Source organism: Strigops habroptila, chromosome 12, assembly GCF_004027225.2.
Source record: "Strigops habroptila isolate Jane chromosome 12, bStrHab1.2.pri, whole genome shotgun sequence".
NCBI classification, from domain to species: Eukaryota; Metazoa; Chordata; class Aves; order Psittaciformes; family Psittacidae; genus Strigops; species Strigops habroptila.
In genome coordinates this window covers 22,318,593-22,338,130 of record NC_044288.2, presented here as the reverse complement: position 1 = coordinate 22,338,130, position 19,538 = coordinate 22,318,593, and the positions used below count along the sequence as shown (strand labels likewise).

The window sequence follows — 19,538 nt, the reverse complement described above, 5'->3', positions numbered from 1 at the left end:
AGAACTGATCTAATCGTTCCGAAACCCCCAAAGGGTCGTCTAATAACCAACCCATCTCCTTCTTAAAAGATCTTACATCGTTTGTATTTAGGGGTACTGCCACAAATCCAATCCCTCCTATATTTCCTCCTATGGGAACCTCTCGGAGAGGTGCTAGAATTACCCTCTCCTCTATTTCCTCTTGTGCGTTTTTATTTTGATTCATTTTTACTTTACTTCTAGTACGACTAGAAGTAGGGGAAGATGGGGGAGCTGACGGGGCCGGATCGGGTGGTATCTGGGGGTAAATACCTCTTTGATCATTCTCCAAGTCCTGTTCCTGATAAGGAGGTGGTACAGGGGGTAAATTATCTAACGGTTCCCATGTTGGATTACTTTTGTTCCCCTTTTTCCTTTCTTTTAAAGGAAACGACGAGACTGTTACAGATGATCCTTTCCATAATGCCGCATAATCACTTTCCTCCTGATTAAAGGTTCTTTGCCATTCACATATAAATTTAAAGCCTGACAAATCCAATCATCAAAAGACCCAAATACTGGCCAATATAAATGATCAGGTCGAATCTCTTCCTTAGTCCATATTTCCATACAGTAATGGACCATCTTTTCTTTACTTTTCCCTTCCTGGGATGGCCAAGAGCCCCAGTACTTAAGCATTAACCCCAGTGGACTGTCTGGGGGTATGCCTGGCAACTCGCTCCCTGCCTTATTCCGGGGGCCTCTCCGTGGACCCTTCCCTGGGTTAGAGCTACGGCTCTTTCTCTGACCCATTTTCTGCCTGGTGTGCTTCCTCTCAATCGACCACTATCACTTCCCTCCTTCAGCGGCCAAGTCCTTCGCAGGAGATTGGAAACGCGCTTAGAAGAGGTCCGCACTCACTTCACAGAGCCTGGTATCCCGACCCGTGTTTCACAGATTCAGAATACTTGCTCCATGTCTCACCATACACTCCGTCTCTTCAACTGTTCAGTTTCGTTTATTGAAACTGCAGTGAGAGGAAAACCCACAACTTTGTTGCGTCTTACATACACACACACACCGGCCTTCCCACCCGACCAAACGATACTTACAGTCCTCTGTTCTCATCCGGGCCTTCATGCACAAGAATGACAGGTAATTTTATACTGCAGTTTTCAGGGAGCCCAAATTCCTTGGTTATTGCCTCTCTGTTCGTTGGTCTCGCGAGACTGCCCAGGACTACAGCTCCCGAGCCACAATTTGTGGGGGTGCCCCTTGTAAGAGCTGCAGTCCCAAACAGCCATAGAGATCATGTCGGGGTCACCAATTTGTTATAATTATTCAGTCTCAGCCAGAGTTTGGTTTACTTATTTTATTACAATTGATTAACATCGAGAGGCAATAAGCAAGCAGCGCTGGGTGCGCCGGGGACTCTCCGCTCCGCAACGACGCACACCGGGGTTTCTGAGGTCCGATCTTTTATACTCCTTGGTCCAGGGCTTGGTTCTTTTGGGGTTCAGCCAATCTTGTTATCTTCTTTACTCTTACGTCAACGTGTCTCTTCTACTTGCTGCTGGGGCTTAATCTCCAGCTGCAGATGTGGCAGCGTTGCAGAACTCCCCTCAGCCCTGTATATTTCCACTCGTTATATGGGCACTTAAGTTTCACACTGTTTCACAGCAGGATGTGCCCCCCTGTTTGCCCAACCCTTCCTTAACCCCTCTAATATTTAAGCAATTTAGCAGTTTAAACAATGCAATTCCTATTCTTCTGCTTCTTTTACCCCCCCATCAAAATTACACAAACATGATTCCCAGTGTTCTCCACACATAGTACAATAGTTACATAAAGTACAATGTTTGCAAGGATTCTTAAATTGTTGACACAAATCATTCTTGTGTATTTCACAGAGAGAAGAAAGATTGTTCTTTCAGCCCATTTTGTAACCGGGGTTTAAGTCTGGTCCCAGCAAAGCGCGTTCATTATGTCCCGTTTCCCACTATAGACTGTTAAAAGCGCATGAGAGGAGTGCGGAAACATTTGTTTTGTGAAGGGGCGTGTTTCTCACAAGGTATTCAACTGCCTTTCCCTCAGTGGAGCCCCAGGGCTCGCTGCCGGCCCCTGCGGGAGCCCCGAGGGAGGGCAGTGCCCGGCGGGGTAGGTTTCCCGCTGTGGCAGCGCTGCCCGCGGCAGTGCCCGGGGGATCGGGGCGGGTCCCCGGCCGGGTCTGCGGACGCGCTCTCCGCGGCGCGCCCGGCGCCACAAGATGGAGGCTCTCGCTGCCCGCGGGACTGCGCTTCCCGGCGCGCCCCGCGCCGCCGCGCGAAATGGCGGCCGGGCCGGACTACAACTCCCGGCATCCCCTCCTGCGCCGCTTCCGGGGAGAGGGGCGGTGTCTGTGAGGTCACGCAGGTAGCGGAAGTGAGCTCACGTCCGGCGGGTTGCGGCGCTGGGAGCGAGCGGGGCGGCGGGCGCGGAGCGGAGCCGGGGGCAGCGGCGGCGGCGGGGGAGCAGCTCGGAGCGGCGGGCGCACCGCGGCCTTCCTCTGCGCGCAGGTGAGCCGGGGCGCGCAGCACGGGCCGCCGCCGCTGCCCCCGCGGGGAGGGGTGGGGGGGGTGCCTGGGGGAGCCGCCCCTCCCCTGAGGCGGCGCCGGGTGCACCCCCCCTGCCCCCGTTCCCCCGCGGCGGCGGGGCCTGCGCGGCGGGGCCGCCCCGGCCGCGTCTTCATTGTCTGCGGCTCCATCCGGGTCCTGCGGGGGGCGGCGCGGGGCCTGCCGGGACCGAGCCCCGCCGCGGGGGCGGCCCCAGCGGGCGAACAAAGCGGGCGGGGGGGGGGGGAGCGCGGGGCGCCCGGGAGCTGAGGCGGGGTAGGAGCGGGGGGTTCCGCGGTGCTCGGCGCCGCGGGAGGGGCAGAGCCCGCTCCGCCTCCGTGGCCGCGACGGGAGCGGCGGAGCCCGGGGCCCGCCGCAGCGAAGCGGCTCCGCGCTGCCGGAGACCTCGGCACCGGGAAGGGCCCGGGCTGTGCTTCCCCCCGCGGGGCGCAGCCCTGTCCGCCCCGCTCGCCTCGGCGAGGGCTCTGCTCTCGGCTCCTTTGTGCGCCTCGGCGCTGCCGAGCGAGGCGGCTGTTCGCCGGTAACCCCCGGTGCGACGCTCCAGAGCGTTTGTATCCGATACCACTGGCACCGTCGCGAAGTTGATTAAGAAATCTATTTATTATGCGGAGCGTAGTCTGTTTACTTGATAACTGCCATTTGCTAATCTAATTAGATAGCAAGAATCTTGGCGCTGCTGCCTCGCCAGAGCAATTGCTGGTTAATAAACACATACCACCGTCTTCGGCAGGAGTTCAAAGTGTTCCCTGGCTGCTAAAACACCTTTGCTTCAGCTCTGCGAAGATCCGGGTGTTCTGCTCCCTCTCTGTGTTGTGTTTGGGTGCTCGAAGCAAAGAGCTTCATTTTTTCCCCGCTGTTTTTGTTGCCAGGGGTGAGGACCCGGGTTTTGCCTTATGGAATTAGGCCCCTTGACCTTGTTTTCCGAAGTAGGTAGTGGATAATCTTCTTTCGTGATGAGGGTTTAAATGCAGAATCTTCATTCACAAAGCTTTGAATTTTGATGATGGTTGGTGTAGGGCTCTTCATTGCTATTAATGCAGCAAAATTCAGCGAAATGGGTAAATTAATGGACCTTAATGATGCTCTGGACTAACGAGTTCCATATCTCCTACAGAAAACAATTGGGGGATACCTGAAAATCCTGTTGTTACAGGATAGCTGATATCTGACTTCACTCCTAAGATAAAGATCCTGGGTTTTATCCACTTACACTGTTCTTCCTGCATCACCCCCACTCCCCCCCAAAACCCCAGAATAATTCGGGGCTGGATATCAGATCACATCACTGTGGCAAAATTCCCTGTAGTTGCTGTTCCTTAGCACTGATAATGTTCTATTTCCTGTTCCAGTGTAAGGAGCTTTGAGATCCTCTGCTTTCCACCTACTCCCAGATGGAAAATGTCTTATTTTTATTCACAACATAGTGCAGCCTGTCGCTGTGGCTCGTTTTCTGCAGCAGCTGCCTTAGATTGTGTCTTTTTGCAAGACCAAAGCTGGTGGTGATGTCTCCTCCTCAGAATTGCCTGTAGCTCATGACTAAAAAGCCTGTATCTGATACTAGTGAAATGAGACTAATCCCGTCCTTGCAAATGAGCACAGCAAGCCAGCTGGTTTGTATTTGGAAAGGGTGAAATAGGGAGATCTAGTTTTCTTTCTTTCTATTTGTGGTATTACAACTTGCAGAAAATGAATGACAAGGAGTGCTCTGAGTAGGGGACTGGCCTGGGGCTTCCTGAACTCTTCACACAGGAGAAGTGTTTTGTTGACTTGTTTTCCTGTGGGAAAACATTAGCAGACTTAAGGCTTCATCAGATAAACTTCCGATACTCAGCTTGAGCCCTGGATCTTTCTTGAAGATAATCATCCCCATCGTCCTTGGGCAGTAATGGAAAAAGTTGTTTCAGTCCAAACGTGGAACACTGAGCTTCCCCTCCCTCCTAAAGCAAAGAGCTTGTGTTCTATGGGAACACTTAAGAAATTGGAAAACCAGCCCATGATTCAATAAATGAACCTTTCAAGCTTTTACACAACCAAGTAGGTTGTTATTTCTTTGTATTATTTGTTATTTTTACCCTTATGGACTTGCCTGGGTGCAGTCAGCTTTGAACAGAAGTTGCCTGCAGCGTGGCCTGAGTGCCTTACACTGCTCGTGCTGTTGTTCACCTGTAGTGTGAATCATTGGCGTGCACAAAGCCTGGTGGAACATTACTATAAAGATTCACTCCGCAAGTGAAAACACTGACTTTGTCACTTAAAAAATGAAGAAATCAGGCTTTTTAGACTCTGAGATCTTTTATTTCTTCTGGTCCAGCCTGTTTGTTCGCTTGTGAGCAGCTGAAGTTGCTTAAAACAATTTCAAGCTTGAATTAGGGTGTTAAGTGCAGTGTCTTTTCCTGTTTTATGTTAGATGCTGCCAGTCAGCCTTTGCAAGTTTGTTTTGAAAGAACATCAAAAAGAACGTGTTTTCTCTCACTAGAATAGCCGGGTTCTGGTCTCATTTGTTGTACTTCCTAAGGGAGCTGCTGTGACTTCCGTACTTGGGTTTGCCTTTGATTTAAAAACCTTCAATAGAACACGCCAGGCAAGTCCCTTTATCTTTGTCCTTTTCTTAATTGATCGCTTGGATGTGACAGAGTTTTGACCTGGGATTATCAAGAAGACATTTTGAACCAAAACTTGCATTAATTTCATAGATAATAGGAGCAAATGAAATGCAAAGACAAAATAGGAGCTTCTCTGCGATAAGCCCTTGTCCTCTAGTTATAGTGGAGGCTGTATTTTGATACCTTCTTCCCCAAATAATTTTTTTATATGCAGACAACGAGCTAAAACGTTGATTGGAGACTAAAATAAACCTGTTTTCACTCCCTGCTGCATCACTCCATTGCAAATTTTTAGCACTAGAAGAATATTCAAGTCTGATTTTGGGGTTTTTTTTTTTAACTCATTGCCTCATACCTGCTTTGTATAACGTTTAAAAGAATAACACTGCCAGGATTAGTGTCTAAAACTACTCAGCTGTTCCAGTATTGATACCTGTAGCTGAGCATGGTGCAGGAAGAGCAGCAGCCTTACCTCACGAAATGAGGGTTTCAGTTAGGAGCTGGGCTGTGAGGAGCAGGCTCTGGTCTCTGTGCTCAGCCGGACAGAAAGGCTGCAGCACCCTCCTTGTGGCGAGGGTTCAGCCCAAATTTAGGTTTTGTCCTGCTTTCGACTGGGGTTAGGTGGAACAAGCCACGCTTGCCAACTGTACCTTCATTCCTGGAGCCCGGGCCGCTGCCGTATCGCGTAGCAGCGGCACACACAAGTGTTGAGCGCTCTCCAGGCATGACTCAACCCCTGCGAATGCAGGGGGAGCAGAGGGGAGCACGCACTGACTTCCCCTGCATTGTGGTGTGGGCTTTACCTGAAGCTTCCCAGGCGGTGGAACATCCTGTCACAGTATTTGGGTGGGCTAAAAGCCACGCTGAGTTTCCCCTAGCATGGGGTATCCTTGGGAATTCCCCTCACGTGCTGCCCCCCACCTCTGAACCAGTACAGGCGCTGGGCACAGTTCGTCTCCAGTGGAGTTTGTTGGCACTTGGGTAGGAGCTTTGAAAGTGTTTTGGAAAGCAAGTTTTCCTTTTTATTTCTTCGATGTTGCCTTAAATACATTCCTACTGGCAAGCACGCATGCTTTCTGCTCTTTCCTGTCCCTTTTAATTGGCCTCGGTGCTTGGCATTTGCTGATTTGATGAGCTTTAATTTGGGGAAATTAATTAATCACTCTGCATACAATGGCAACGGCATTTCTGATGCTCCTGTTGCAGCAAGCAGAGCTCTGCTGCAGCCACAACGGTGCTACCCAGAGCCTTCACATCCGTGCACAGCCTTCCCTTGTGCAGAGCAGGGTAATGAGTGAATCTGCACCTCTTTAATTGCTGCGTTTCTTAATTACAGACGTTGAATCAAAGACGCAGCCATGAAAGATCCGAGTCGCAGCAGTACCAGCCCGAGCATCATCAGCGAAGATGTGATCATAAATGGTCATTCTCATGAAGATGACAATCCCTTTGCGGAGTACATGTGGATGGAGAATGAAGAGGAATTCAACAGGCAGGCAAGTAATTTCCTTCTCTAAATGTCTTGTGATAGGCTTTACCATTCTCTAGCTGAAGGGAGAGATGCTGTGGCTTAGCAACCAGGGTCCAAGACTGGCAGTCCTTCAGAGATGGGAGTTTTTAAATGGGCTTGCTGAAGAACCCTGGGGAACAGGCTGATCTCAGTTCATCTGGCAATAAATATGAGGTTTTTGTAATCTTGGTGGAAAATATGAGAGGTATGCATCGAGTAATTCCCTGCTGCTGCAGGAGGGAGGGAAACAACGTTGGCAGAGTTTATTGGCACTTTGGAAGGGACGGCTCTAGGTAGGCTGCTGGCCTGCAGAGGTTTTACATGTGCAGGCATGCTGTAGTTCTGAACTGGATACATCCCAGTGCCTCCCTGCCTCGTCACAGGGCTGCTGTTCCAAAGGGAGTCAGTGGACGTAGCTGTTGGGTGATAGTCCTGGTCATTGCTTAATACTGAAGTGTCTTAGAGCTGGCCTTTGCAATCAGGTTGGAAGGAAGCCTTAAACTTCATCTCTCACCTTGCATCTGGACACAGTTTCCCTCCTGTGGAAGAGGAACAGCCTCTTCCCACAGCCCCCTTCACAATCAAAACCTGATCTTTGTACTCACATAGCTACTTTCTCAGCACAGTGTGGCTGTGCTGAAGGCTGAGTGGCTGCAATAGGATGTCTGCTGCTCTCTCTTTAGGGAGCCAGCAGGGCACAAAGCTAGTCTGGAACTCAGGTTGCTCACAAGATGTAAATTCTCTCGTGCATACAGAGGCAGGATGCTCTCAGTGCTGGTCCCCATTGGGTGGCTGTTTCCTCCCGGGGACTGTCCTGTGGTTGGCATAGGGGATGTGTAGTTCTTGGGGAAGCAGCTGAGCCTTGTGCCATGAGTAAACAGAGAAGAGGAAAGGTGGGAGCACGGGGGAAGCTGGTTGTATTCAGGCAGGCAAACACCACGTGGCAGCCTAGTTGTGCAGCAGTAGGCACAGTTCTCTGGGGGAACCTGAACAAGTTAAACTCGAGCTGGAAAATATAAACAGGCAGTCTTCATTTCAAGGCATTTGGGGAACTAAATGTTATTTAGCACCTCTGGAACTGCTGCTGGAGGCACCCATAGGTGCACAACCATGTAACAAAGACCCCGGTGCCAGGCAACCCCTGCTGTAACACTGGCACACAGCTGCGTGCCTGCCACTGCCTCCTGCCCAGTGCAGGATGGCCACAGTGCCCCAGGGAGGATTGATGGGAGACTCCTGTCCTCTGGAGTGCTCTGCTGGGGAAACCACAAAGTCAGAGCTTCGTGCAGGGTTTGAATTGTGTGGACAGTGGCTTAGAGCATGTGGTGATGAGTCCCTGTTCCCCAAAGCTGTGCATCTTGAGCACCAAGTGAGCTGATGAGTGTGTTTGCCCCAGGCACAGGGGACCTACGTATTGCAGCAGCCCTCAACTCTGGCTTTCATTTTTTGGTTTTGTTTTACATAACTGAATTTCCACTTCAGGGTCGAGTATGTATTTAATTTCAGAGTGAAGGATAGATAGGAAAACTTGTTTGAGCTTCCATTGGGTGAGCTTTTAAATATGTCCTGAATAATTTTTCCACTCTCTTATGCCTGGCAAGTCATTCACACCAGCTTCTATTTCCCTGCTTAAGTACTGCAATGCAGGACATGGAAAACTTGTTGGGATGAACTCCCTCCAAAGCTTGTTTACTGAACAACCAAGGAAAACTTTCCTTTAATCTTTGCAACATGTGGCAGTTCTGCATCAGTTGATTTGCCCTGCTTAGAGCACAGCAGGTCAGCATTCTTAACAACCATGAAGATCACGCAGAGTTCCTTAGGAGAACTGTGTTGGCTGAACACCTAACCTGAAGCCAAGGAAATGCTGCTTATTCCCCATGCCAAGGGACAGGCAGTGGTTATTTTTTCCCCAAGAGTCTTGGAGGACACTTCCCTAGGGAGTGTGCCTGGCTGCATGCGTTGTCCCTGTTCCCTTCCTCATACTCGCAGTGAGTTGAGTGCAGGCTAGGTGGTACATCTGAAATTTTTACTTGGAACCAACATTTTCCTCCTTCTTGAGCTTGTAACAAGCTGCCAATGAAACAGCTGGGGTGTTCTCCTGCCATTCCCTTTAGCTGCAGCCCAATTCCTGGGACAAAGCACTTCCCTACGTTAAAACCCCAAAGCTGCTTGCCTCCCTGCAGCACGAGCATGGTGGTGTGCTGCAAGTCCTGGTGCATAGCTAGAGAGCAAGCCAGCTAGGTGCACAAACCTTGGAATGAAGACCCAAGCTCTTGAGAAGCTTGTTGATGAAGCAGTTTCTTCTCATTGTGTAGATCGAAGAGGAGTTGTGGGAAGAAGAATTCATTGAGCGCTGCTTCCAGGAGATGCTGGAAGAAGAGGAGGAGCATGAATGGTTTATTCCAGCTCGTGATCTCCCACAAACAATGGATCAAATCCAGGACCAGTTCAATGACCTTGTTATCAGTGACAGCTCATCACTGGAGGATCTGGTGGTAAATTGGTTTCTCATCCTATTTCTCAAGCTTGACATCTCTCTTTGGCTAAGGCTGATTTTTATTGGTGATAATGGCAGGGCGAAACCCGTTACACATGAGCCAGAGACTCTACAACTGCCTGGCTCTGCTGGAGGGGGAAATGTGGAACAGTTGGGCAAGGGATGTTCCCCCAAGTGGCGTGACCTATTCAGTGGTTTTCTTCATAACCACATGGGGCCTTTCCTAGCCCGTGGCATAAATTCAAGCGGGTTTGGGTATACAGTGTGTTAAAAAAGGCAGTGTGTGAAGCCCGAACTCTGAAGTGCCATTTGGTGACAAGACTGCAAAGGTTTAATTGAGCATCTGTCACCACTTATGTGTGGGGTGGGAACGAGCTGTGTTCTGAGGTCTGGTTTGGATTGGGCAAACCATAGCAGATCCCTTTGTAGAAATTCTAAGGGGAAGGCAGCCTCACTGTGATTATTTCCCTCTTTCTTACTGTGTGACTGTTGTCCTGGCTTAACTGAAAGGAAGGGGCAGCGTGTACCTATTTTCCCTGACATAATATGAAGTTGCTGGTACAGAGTACAAAAAACACTGTCAGGTCACAAAACTGCTGTGAAATTCGGATACAATTTCCTACCTCTCCAAGCTTAAGCAGCTGCAGGCAGCAGTTTTAGAACACAAAAGCCTAACCCTCCATTTCCTCATGATAAAGAACTCGGTTTGAAGATGCTGCCCACCTATAACTGCAGGACATTGCAGAGCAGCAGCTCGCCAAGTAGCAGGGCAGGGTAGTCACAGGCACGGCAATGTAGAAAATCAATACAGTGCTCATATACATTAAATTCCCAGAAATGGCTGAAGTTCCTGGAACAAGTCTCCTCTTGCTTAAATAAGCAAGATCTAAAAACCTCATGGCACGTTTTGACAGCTTGGCTTCAGAAAAAGCTTTTTCAGCATTAAGCCAAGTAGCTGCGTTTGATGCATGCCTGTGGTTTGCTTGTTTCTCATTCCCTGAGCCCTCATCTGACTGGAACACCCAGGTGGTGCTAAGGAAGGGTGGATAATTCGGGTACTAGCGCAGAGGAGTGTGCTCTTCGAGTGATCAGAGAGACTCTTGATAGATGCAAAACCCCCATCACGTGCCTGACTGTTACCCTAAACCCATAAACTGTTCCTAATGCTGTCAGCTTGAACAGGGAAGATGAAAAGAATGATTCAACTAGACTTCTGTTTTTCCCTCCCTTAGGTCAAGAGTAATCTGAATCCAAACGCAAAGGAGTTTGTTCCTGGGGTGAAGTACTTAAATATTTGAGTAGACTGGGCCCTCTCTTGGTGGATGTAGCACAATTTCCACACTGTGAAGCCAGTATTAGAAGATTTAATTGTAAAAGCTCTCTCTTCTTGTCACTGTGTTACACTTATGCATTGCCAAAGTTTTGTTAGTCTTGCATGCTCAATAAAAGTGCTGAGACTGTTATTAAGTAAATCTGTCAAAAGTTTAATGGAAACATAATTGGGCCCTGGCTCTCTGGAAGGAGGCAGTGAGGTAAGAGGCACCAGTCAAGTTGAGACAAAGTACCACGTTTATAAAACCACCTGCAGACTCTGTCTTTCTAAACCAGGACTTGGAATTTGCCATGGATGGTCTGTGTTTAACTCGAGATGTGTTAACTGGTGCTAGCTTGCACCTGATAATGCCTTAACTTCGGGGTAAAAAAGCAAGCAAGGAGATCCGATTGTTATGCAAACAGGCTAACTTTCCTTGGAAATATTGTTACTAATGTGAATTTTTCCCCTTAAAAACCCCCTCATGCTCCTTTTCAGCAGCATGAGCTGTAACAGAAACCTTACAGACCTGTGCAGAGTCGTAGATCTCAGCTACTGAACTAACACCCGAGGGGCTGGAAGGAGGAATCCCTGCGCTTCGCAGTACGTGATCATGTTAGAAACGCTCCGACTTCCCGATTATGTTCAAGGAGATGTGAGTTTCATCACAATTTCTCCCAAGAACCCAGATAAATACATAGCACTGCCTATGTAACTTTTAGCATACGACTTTATTAGAGCTGGATTTAACCGAGACAACCCTAAGCATTAGTGATTTGAGTGGTGCTTTGCCCTTGCTTTGTTTAATCATCACTACACGATAGTCTACAGCACAACGACTTCTTTTGTTTCGTTTTCGTTTTTCTTTTAATAAAGCTAGAACAGTTTTGGCTTCTTAAACTTCATACTGGGGTAGGTTAAGCTGCCATACGTGTTCAGTGTGAATAGTGTTTAAGTTGAAAATATTGTAAAAAAATTATATTTTTTCAAAAATATTTAAAAAAATAAATAAGAGTAGAACCGACGTGGTGGCTGTCTCGTGAATGCGCTGCTGGCAGCGTGCAGGGGCAAGGGAGCGCGTGCTGTGGATACAGCTCCCTTAGGGCTGCTGGTAAGGTGAGAGCCCAGGATACTCCTGTGAGCTTGGACTCTTCCCTCCTGCCTGCCTGGGCAGATTTCCCTTCCTTCTCACTGCTGCTAATCCCAGTGCAGCCCCAGCGCTGCTGGCAGCACGGGCAGCCCTTGCTGACGGCGGGCAGCGCCCTATAAAGGGGGTCTTGGAGTGGAGGCTGCTGGAGCTGGGGTGCTCTCGTTCTGTAAACTGGGGGGCTGTGGGTGAGCTGAGCCCCACTTGCTCCATAACTCTGCCCAGCCTTGCTCTTAATGCCTTTTATTTTGTCTTTAAGCTCTAATTAAACCAAAAGGAAACACTTCAGAAATCATCAGGATGGGAAGAGTGAGATGAAGCTGTTACGCAGGGGTTACCCACATCGCTGTGTTGGTCTTCATAGAATCCCAGCCTGGTTTGGGTTGAAGGGAGCTTAAAGCTCACCCAGTTCCAGCCCCCTGCCACGGGCAGGGACACCTTCCACTAGAGCAGGTTGCTCCAAGCCCCTGTGTCCAACCTGGCCTTGAACACTGCCAGGGATGGGGCAGCCACAGCTTCTCTGGGAAAAGTCTGTGCCAGCGCCTCAGCACCCTCACAGGGAAGAGCTTCTGCCTCAGAGCTCATCTCAATCTCCCCTCTGGCAGGTTAAAGCCATTCCCCTTGGCCTGTCCCTACAGGCCCTTGTCCAAAGGCCCTCTCCAGCTTTCTTGTCCACCCCTTCTTAGAGGAACTCAGCCAGACTAACTCTTGTTTTGCTGTTGCTCTTCAGAATGTCCATCACAGTTACCCTGGCTCCTTACTGAGCAGTACTTTCTCCTTTCCTAACTTGAGATCTGGCCTTAGAGAGGCAACAAACCTTTTCTGGTGTTTCCACCAGCTTGGAGGCAGTTCATACTCACACATCTAAAGACAGAAGGTCAGGAAGCAGCACGCAGCCATGTGCTGGCTTATTTTTAGCTGGAGTAGGAGTGTGAGCAGCGAACCCCTGCACGCTGCAGCGCTGGCTTGGCAGGAGCCTCCTGCCCAGGGTTCGGCTGGGTGCGGTTGGCTGGGGGTGATTGGCACCCGAATGCTGCTGCAGGAGCCAGCTCCTTGTGAAATGGACAAGCACAATTCCAGGGCTGTGTTTTCCCTGCTGTATCTCAGCAAACTGTAACACCAGGAGGTTTATCAGAGAGGTGAACTTTGCAGACTGCCTGCCTGTGTTTGGGGTTTGTGACTAACCCGGAGCTGATTGCAGGGTGGTGGTTTTGGCTGTCGTTGAACAGGGCTGGGGCTTTCTCTTTCTCCTGCTTCAGCCCCAGCAAGAGGCTGGGAGAGGACAGAGCTGCCCAGAGAGGTGCTGCGCACCGTGTAACATCAAGCTCAGCAGCAGCACTGGGCCAGCAGCAGGAGAGGGGCGGCTCTTCCCTGGCCCAGGGCGTTGCTGTGCTTGTGGGAGGTGTGAGCGGTTGTGTTTGCATCACTTGGGGGTTTGGGGGGGTATTTTACCCCTTTTCACTTATCAAACTGTCCTTGTTCTGTTCCCTCATGGCTTGTGCTGAACCACCCTCCCACTGCACCACGGCTGGGGCAGAATCCCCCTGACCATGGGGCTGCTTGGGCTGGGTGAAACCCAGCGTGTCCCCGTGCTGGGACGGCCCAGGCCGGAGGATGGAAAGCTGCTGCTGAATCCTGTGCAGCACAAGAAGGGTGTAGGGAACGGTGCAGGAAGCAGCAAAGACAACTGGGACTGAATCTTATTTTATTGCTTTTATTGCATGATCTTAAACTCAGCGTCTTACACTGATGTGGGTGCTGCACCCCACACAGAGCCCGCGCCAGCCACCGGGTGGCCCTGCCAAAGCCAAGGACACAGCATGGCAACTGGGGGGCTCTGGGGGCTCTGGCTGGCTGTGATGGTGTCTGACAAGCTTCAGCAAGCACTGAACGTGTCCCCCCCAGCCAAAGCTTGGTGGAGCAGTGACACAGGGGCTGTGGTCCCCAGGCCAGCACCCGGGAGCTTGAGCTGTCCCTAAAGGGCAGCTTTGAGTTTCCCTAATCCTGCGTTGCAGATGAGCACCAGAAGCCTTGGATTTGGTGCCCCGGCAGCACCCGTAGGAGCTCGGCTCGGCTTCTCCGGCGCTGGGGCACGAGCCCTCCCCTCGCTCACACCTTGGTGCACAGCGAGACCCCATCTGCTGTATCCTGCGTGTCTGTGTTCGCTGCGCCGCTGCCCCTCGCCCGCGCCTTGAACCCGGTGAAGCCAGGGCAGATGGGCACCCGCCTGAGCCACCGGCTGCTCCGCACCGCGTCCATCCCGAAGGGGAAGTCGTAGCTCCTGAGGCTGGCGCTGGATGTGCTGTCCGAGTGCACGCCCGCCTTCCACTGCACCAGCCCTCGCTCCTCCGGCGTCCCTGCGGCAGCCGGCATGGCTCAGACCCCCTCGCCCTGCGAGCCCTCGTGCAGCTCTAAACCAGCCTCCCCAGTTCCTCCCCGTGGCCCCGTGCGCTTTCATTACCAGGGATGGTGTTGTCCAGGATGAAGGCGATGAGCCCCCCGACGAACATCTCTGTTGTCAGCAGCACCGTCAGGATCTGGTCCAGCTCGGGGACACCTGTGAGAGCGCGGGGACTGAGCCGGGCTGTGCTGCGATAAGCCGGATTCACCTAATTAATCCACAGGATCTGCCCTTCTGTCTCCCTAAACACCCAACACTGGGGCTCTCCGGGGCCAGCGGGTACCCGTGTTAATGGCCTTGGGGTGGGAATCCAGGTAGTTCGGCAGCGTCAGCCCAAAGAACATGGCGAAGCCCAGCACGAAGAGGTTGCGGGAGGAGTTCATATCAACGAACTGCAGGTTGGAGAGGCCGATGGCCGTGATCATGCCTGCCAGCGGGGACACGGCTGTGTTGGAGGTGCCCACAGGGCTGCTGCAGCCGGCCGGGAGCCGGGCATCAGGGTGTGCGGCCCAAAAGCTCGAAGCCCACCCTGCATCCCCTGGGCTTGCCCCTGAATCTGCAGGGAAAGGGCCCAGGGCTGCCGGTAACAGCGCTCCGGGTTTGAGGGGTGGCTGCGGCGAGGTTACCGAACAAGGTGCAGAACATCCCGCCGAGGACGGGGTCAGGCAGGGAGGCGAAGAGCGCCGTGAACTTCCCGATGGTCCCCAGCAGGATCATGATCCCGGCCCCGTACTGGATCACCCTCCTGCTCCCCACCTGCACGGACACGGGCAGCGGGTGATGGCGCCCGTGCCCCCCGGCTGAGCGGGACCCGGCCCAGGCACCAGTACCTTTGTGATGCCCAGGACGCCGATGTTGGGGCTGGAGGAGGTGGAGCCGTTGCCGGTCCCCAGCAGCCCCGCGATGATGCAGGAGATGCCTTCAGTGAAAATGCCCCTGGGAACGACGTGAACGGGCTGGTTCCCATCGCTGCTCTCCCACAGCATCCCTGCCTGGTCCCCACAGGGATCTATGGCATGAGCAGGGTGCCGGGGCGGGGGGCAGCTGCTGTACCTGTTGATGGCGTGCACAGGGGGCGCGGGGGCTCCTGCCAGCCGGGCACAGGAGTAGTAGTCCCCAATGGACTCGATGATGCCCGCCAGCGTGGCGCTGAACATGCCCAGCACCGCTGCCGAGGTCACTGTGGGCAGACCCCACTGGCCTGCCAGGGCAGAGCACGATGCAGGGTCCCAACAGAGGGACCCGGCCCCCCCAGTGCTCCCCAGCCCAAATGATGCTGCGCCAGATCCCTGCATCCCCCAGGGCAAAGGGGTATTGAGGGGACCTGCACCTGCCAGGCACTCACAGGGGTAGGGCACCCGAAACCAGGGTGCCGCGGACAGGATCTCCCCCCGGGCATCCGTCCTGGCCTTGTATCCGTACGCCTCGGGCTCGCTGGGGAAGACGCCGGTGCGGGTCAGCACGTAGCAGAGCAGCCACACCACCACGATGGCCATGATGATCTGCAGAGGCACGGACCGGGCACAGCCCCTGCATCGCCCGTGTGTAGAAATAGGGGGGATTTGGGGGATGCTCCAGGACCCGGCAGCTCCCGGCCAGTCCCTACCGGGAACATCTTGAAGATCTGGACGCGGAGCAGCACGAAGCCCCTGCCACGCCGGTAGCCGGGCAGGCGGATGGTGATGTGCCGCAGGTACTGCGCAAACAGGATGATCAGGAAGATGGTCCTGGGGGGAAGAGACACAAAGGAGGCTCCTTGTACCCCCGGTATCCTCCTGGCTCCACAAGGGACACCCTGACCCCCTTGTCCCCCTGTCCCTGTGCCGTACAGCGCTGCGATGCCCCAGTGGGAGCCGGCCCGCTCACTGGCCGCCTGGAACACGGAGAGCCCGATGAGGGACACGGTGGGAGTGACGGTCAGTGGCCCGATGTAGCTGAGCAGCGCCCCGGGCAGCCCCAGCAGCCCGATGGCCACCTCCACCAGGCTGGACACCACGATGCCTCCCTGGATCTGCAGGGAGGGCACAGGGGTCAGTGTGCTGCAGGGCACTTGGGGTCCCCAGGAGTGGGGTGGGACGTACCTCTCGCATGCGGGGCTGCCAGATGTGGGACGTGTTGAGCGGCAGCACCCAGTTGCCGTAGATCTGCTCTGGGGATGGAGGGGGATGAGGTGGTCCCTGGTTGGGGGGGGGGGGGAGCGGCTGGACCCCCCCTGCTCCCCTCTGCCCTCACCTTCAGAGGGGCAGCGCCACTTCTCCAGGGCCAGGATGGACTTGGCAGGGACGAGGAAGGCCAATGCACTCGCCTGGAAGAGGGGCAGCCTGGGGGGGACAGGGGGTGCTGTGCCCATGGCCGGCAGAGCGGCAGCGGGTCCCTCCGGTGCCGCAGCTCTACCTGATGCCCACGGTGGTCTGGATGAGGGTGGTGATGCCGACGCAGGTGAAGATGGTGCCAATGAGGTAGCTGACGGTGAGCTGGTCCTTACCCACGCACAGGCTCTCGGCCAGCAGGAAGGGGACAGCGATGGTGCCGCTGAAGCAGGTCAGGTAGTGCTGGGGGGCAAGGGGGGGCTCAGTGGGGCTGGGGTGGGAGAAGGGGCTCAGGCTCTGCCCATGGGGGCCATCCCCTTCCAGGCTGTACCTGGAAGCCGAGCAGGATGCAGAGGTACCAGGGGGGCACGTCCTCAATCTTGTAGAGCATGTCCACCTCCAGCCGGGGGGGCCTGGCGCCCTCCCTGTGGTCCTGGCGTGTGGGGACACGGCTCAGCCCCAGCTCGCCATAGGGACCCCACAGTGTCCCCAGCGGTGGCACAGGGACCCCCTGCGCCCTCAGGGATGAGGAGGGGTCCCGCTGGCTGGTGTCCATCCGATGGTGTGTCGCAGGAGGGGCCGGGGGTGCCCCAGTACTCACCCTGCCCGCCGCAGGCAGCTCCTTCCCGGGGGGACATAGGGGGCCGGTGGGGGTGAGAGCCAGGTTCCCATTCTGGCAGTGAGGGCAAGGAGCTGAGTCAGTGTTGTCCCGGGTGTCCCTGGGAATGTGGCTCTGCCCTGGGGACACGAGGGCCATGGCTCTGCACAGCGGCGGCTCCGACCTCAGAGAGGGGCCTGGGCTCCAAACCCACCGGTCCCTGCGTGATGGTTTGTCCCCAGGGGAGGGTGAAGCGGGGTCCCTGCTGCCCCTGGGGTGCCTGGACCTCGCTGTGGGTGCCAGCAAGGGTGGCACAGCCAGTCCCAGCTGCAGCATCCCCACGTGTCCCCTTGGTCCCAAGCTTCACCACAGCCCCCAAGCTCACCCCATCCTTTGCCTTTCACTGGGCATCACAGCCCTGAGCTGGCCACCACTGGGGGCTCCAGTCACCCCAGTCACCCCAGTCACCCACCTCCCTCCCTGCTGCCCGGGATACAGCCATGGAGAGGACAGGGATGGGGATGGGGATGGGGATGGTGTCAGAGTCTGCATTCACCTGGGGCTGAGCCAGGTCTGCCGAGTGTGTCCCCATCCTCCAGCGATGCGGCCCCGGCGGCGATGTCACTGCACGGGGTTTTATGGCCATGGGAAGGACTTTAGTCACCAGCCGGGCCGTGGCACGGGGTGGCAGGCTGGAAGGCGACCATTGGTTGCAGGTTGTGAAACCAGGGAGTGCTGCCTTGGGGACGGATCAGCTATTAACTCCTTTAATTAGGGCTGGCACCACTGGCGCTCGGCACCGCGCTGGTCAAACATTAGAGCTCGGAGCAGTGCCCCGCTCGGGGCGGGGGCCTGGACACTGGGTGTTGGCAGCATCACTCCGGCAGCGCCGGGCAGGAGGGACGCGGCGACTCTGATGATGGGTGACACACGGTGATGGGAAGCTCCCACCTCCCGGCGTGCGGCGGCTGCCGCTGGGGACGAAGTCGGTTCCGAAGGTCGCCGGGGCATTAAGCATTAACTGCAGCAGGGCTACAGCTCGTTCTGCAGTGCTTTGTGGGGGGCTGGCCCCCCGGCCTTGCCGCCAGCGCAGGGCCCCTTGTCGCCGTGGCACAGCAGCTCCCGCAGCGCGGCCGGGCCCCGCTGGTGCGCCCCGTAGACCTGCGCCTCGCCCCGCTCCCCCACGGCGCTGAGGCACATCTTGGACAGCCTGCGAGGAGCCATGTGTGGGTCACGCTGCACTCCCCGCCATGGCGGGGAGGGGATGGTGCCCGGCACTGCCAACAGCCCCCACACTTACCTGCCCGGCCAGGGGCCCCCCGTCACCATCACACTCATGGGCTCCTGCACTGGCAGCCCTGGCCCTGCCAGCCGCTTCTCCCCATCCAGCTCCTGCACCCCGTAGCTGCAGGGAGAGGCAGGGGGTGGTGAAACCCCAGCCCGAGGGACACCCCATCCTCAGGGACACCCCATCCCCAGGGATACCCCCATCCCGGGATACCCCGTCCCAGGACACCCTTCTCACCTCTCCCAGCCCTGCGAGCAGCTCCTCTCCAGCACCTCCATGTAGTCAGACTCACTCAGCACCTTCTTGCCCACCTTCCCCTCCGCCCTGCTCAGCTGCTCCTCAATCTGGGGTGAAAAAGGGCAGAAATGGCCTAGTGAGGGCGGCAGCCTCGCCATGACCCTGTTCTCCAGCGGGCAGGGGCTCTGTATGCTCTTCCTTGAGGCCTCAGCAGCGGAAGCACTTTTGCATGGGGATGGTGGGTCCATGAGCAAGGGAGCTCACTGTCCCCGAAGGGCTGTTTTGGGGTGCGGGCAGGGGGAAGCCATCCGCAGGGGAGCCAGCAGCACCTCCCCAGCCGGGAGGTCTCTCACTGCCGATGCTGGGACCCCGTGTCCCCGGTCCCCACCTGGAAGGCGATGGCGTGGCAGGCATCGCAGCGCAGGGACTCGGGCATGTGGGGCGAGAGCTGCTCCTCGGCGCTGAGCCGCGGTGCGGGGATGGAGCGGGCCGGGGTCGCGGGGGGGTCCCTGCACATCCCCTCGGCTCCTGTCACGGTCAGCAGGCTCAGAATCAGCCACACCAGCGCCGGCCGCATCCTGCTGCAGTGCTGATGGTGCGGGGGGGTGGCGCGGGGCCCATATAACCCCCCGGGCACTGATGCGCAGCCGAGGCACCTGCATCCGGCTGACGTGGCCGTCCCCGGGGTGTCGGGGCGGGGTGCATGGGGAGTCCTGGACCCCTCTCTGGGAGGGGTTTGGTGCGATGCAGTCCTGGAGCGCCCGAGCCCTCCTCCTGGACACAAATCCTCACTGGGATGGTGTGGACCTACCTGGGATGGGGATGGGCTGGGGCTTAAGGATGGGGCTTGGGGGTCAAGGATGGGGTTTAGGGGTCACGGATGGGGTTTGGCTTCAGGACTGGGGCGGTCACGACTGAGGCTTGTGGATCAGGGATGATGTTTGGGGGTCAGGGCTGGGTCTCAGGGATGAGATTCAGGGTTCAGGACTAAGCTTCAGCACTGGAGTTTGGGGTTCAGGGCTGGGGGCTCAGATCCGAGGTTTGAGGTTCAAAGTTGGGGTTT

At 55.2% G+C, this 19,538-nt stretch overlaps 3 protein-coding genes across 3 annotated transcripts; 1 reads left to right on the top strand and 2 right to left on the bottom strand.

Annotated features, from left to right (window-relative positions):
* The first annotated feature begins 2,342 nt into the window (after positions 1-2,342).
* PAIP2 (poly(A) binding protein interacting protein 2) lies at positions 2,343-11,519 on the top strand. The gene is made up of 4 exons (XM_030504946.1): positions 2,343-2,513; positions 6,510-6,669; positions 9,002-9,181; positions 10,416-11,519. The coding sequence occupies exons 2-4, from the start codon at positions 6,532-6,534 to the stop codon at positions 10,479-10,481; spliced, it is 384 nt and encodes a 127-aa protein (XP_030360806.1). The 5' UTR covers positions 2,343-2,513; positions 6,510-6,531; the 3' UTR covers positions 10,482-11,519.
* Positions 11,520-13,336: 1,817 nt separating this feature from the next.
* Positions 13,337-17,669, bottom strand: SLC23A1 (solute carrier family 23 member 1). The gene is given in 16 exon segments (XM_030504817.1): positions 13,337-13,999; positions 14,104-14,199; positions 14,327-14,470; positions 14,670-14,799; positions 14,874-14,979; positions 15,097-15,244; positions 15,389-15,545; positions 15,650-15,770; positions 15,873-16,054; positions 16,125-16,192; positions 16,276-16,364; positions 16,438-16,595; positions 16,684-16,785; positions 16,954-17,025; positions 17,507-17,630; positions 17,632-17,669. Coding segments are annotated over 16 exon segments (1,971 nt in total). The 5' UTR covers positions 17,658-17,669; the 3' UTR covers positions 13,337-13,751.
* A 32-nt stretch (positions 17,670-17,701) lies between these two features.
* Positions 17,702-19,053, bottom strand: MZB1 (marginal zone B and B1 cell specific protein). The gene is made up of 4 exons (XM_030504816.1): positions 18,864-19,053; positions 18,476-18,582; positions 18,251-18,355; positions 17,702-18,160 (listed from the first exon to the last, which is right to left on the bottom strand). The coding sequence occupies exons 1-4, from the start codon at positions 19,050-19,052 to the stop codon at positions 17,983-17,985; spliced, it is 579 nt and encodes a 192-aa protein (XP_030360676.1). The 5' UTR covers position 19,053; the 3' UTR covers positions 17,702-17,982.
* Positions 19,054-19,538: the final 485 nt, after the last annotated feature.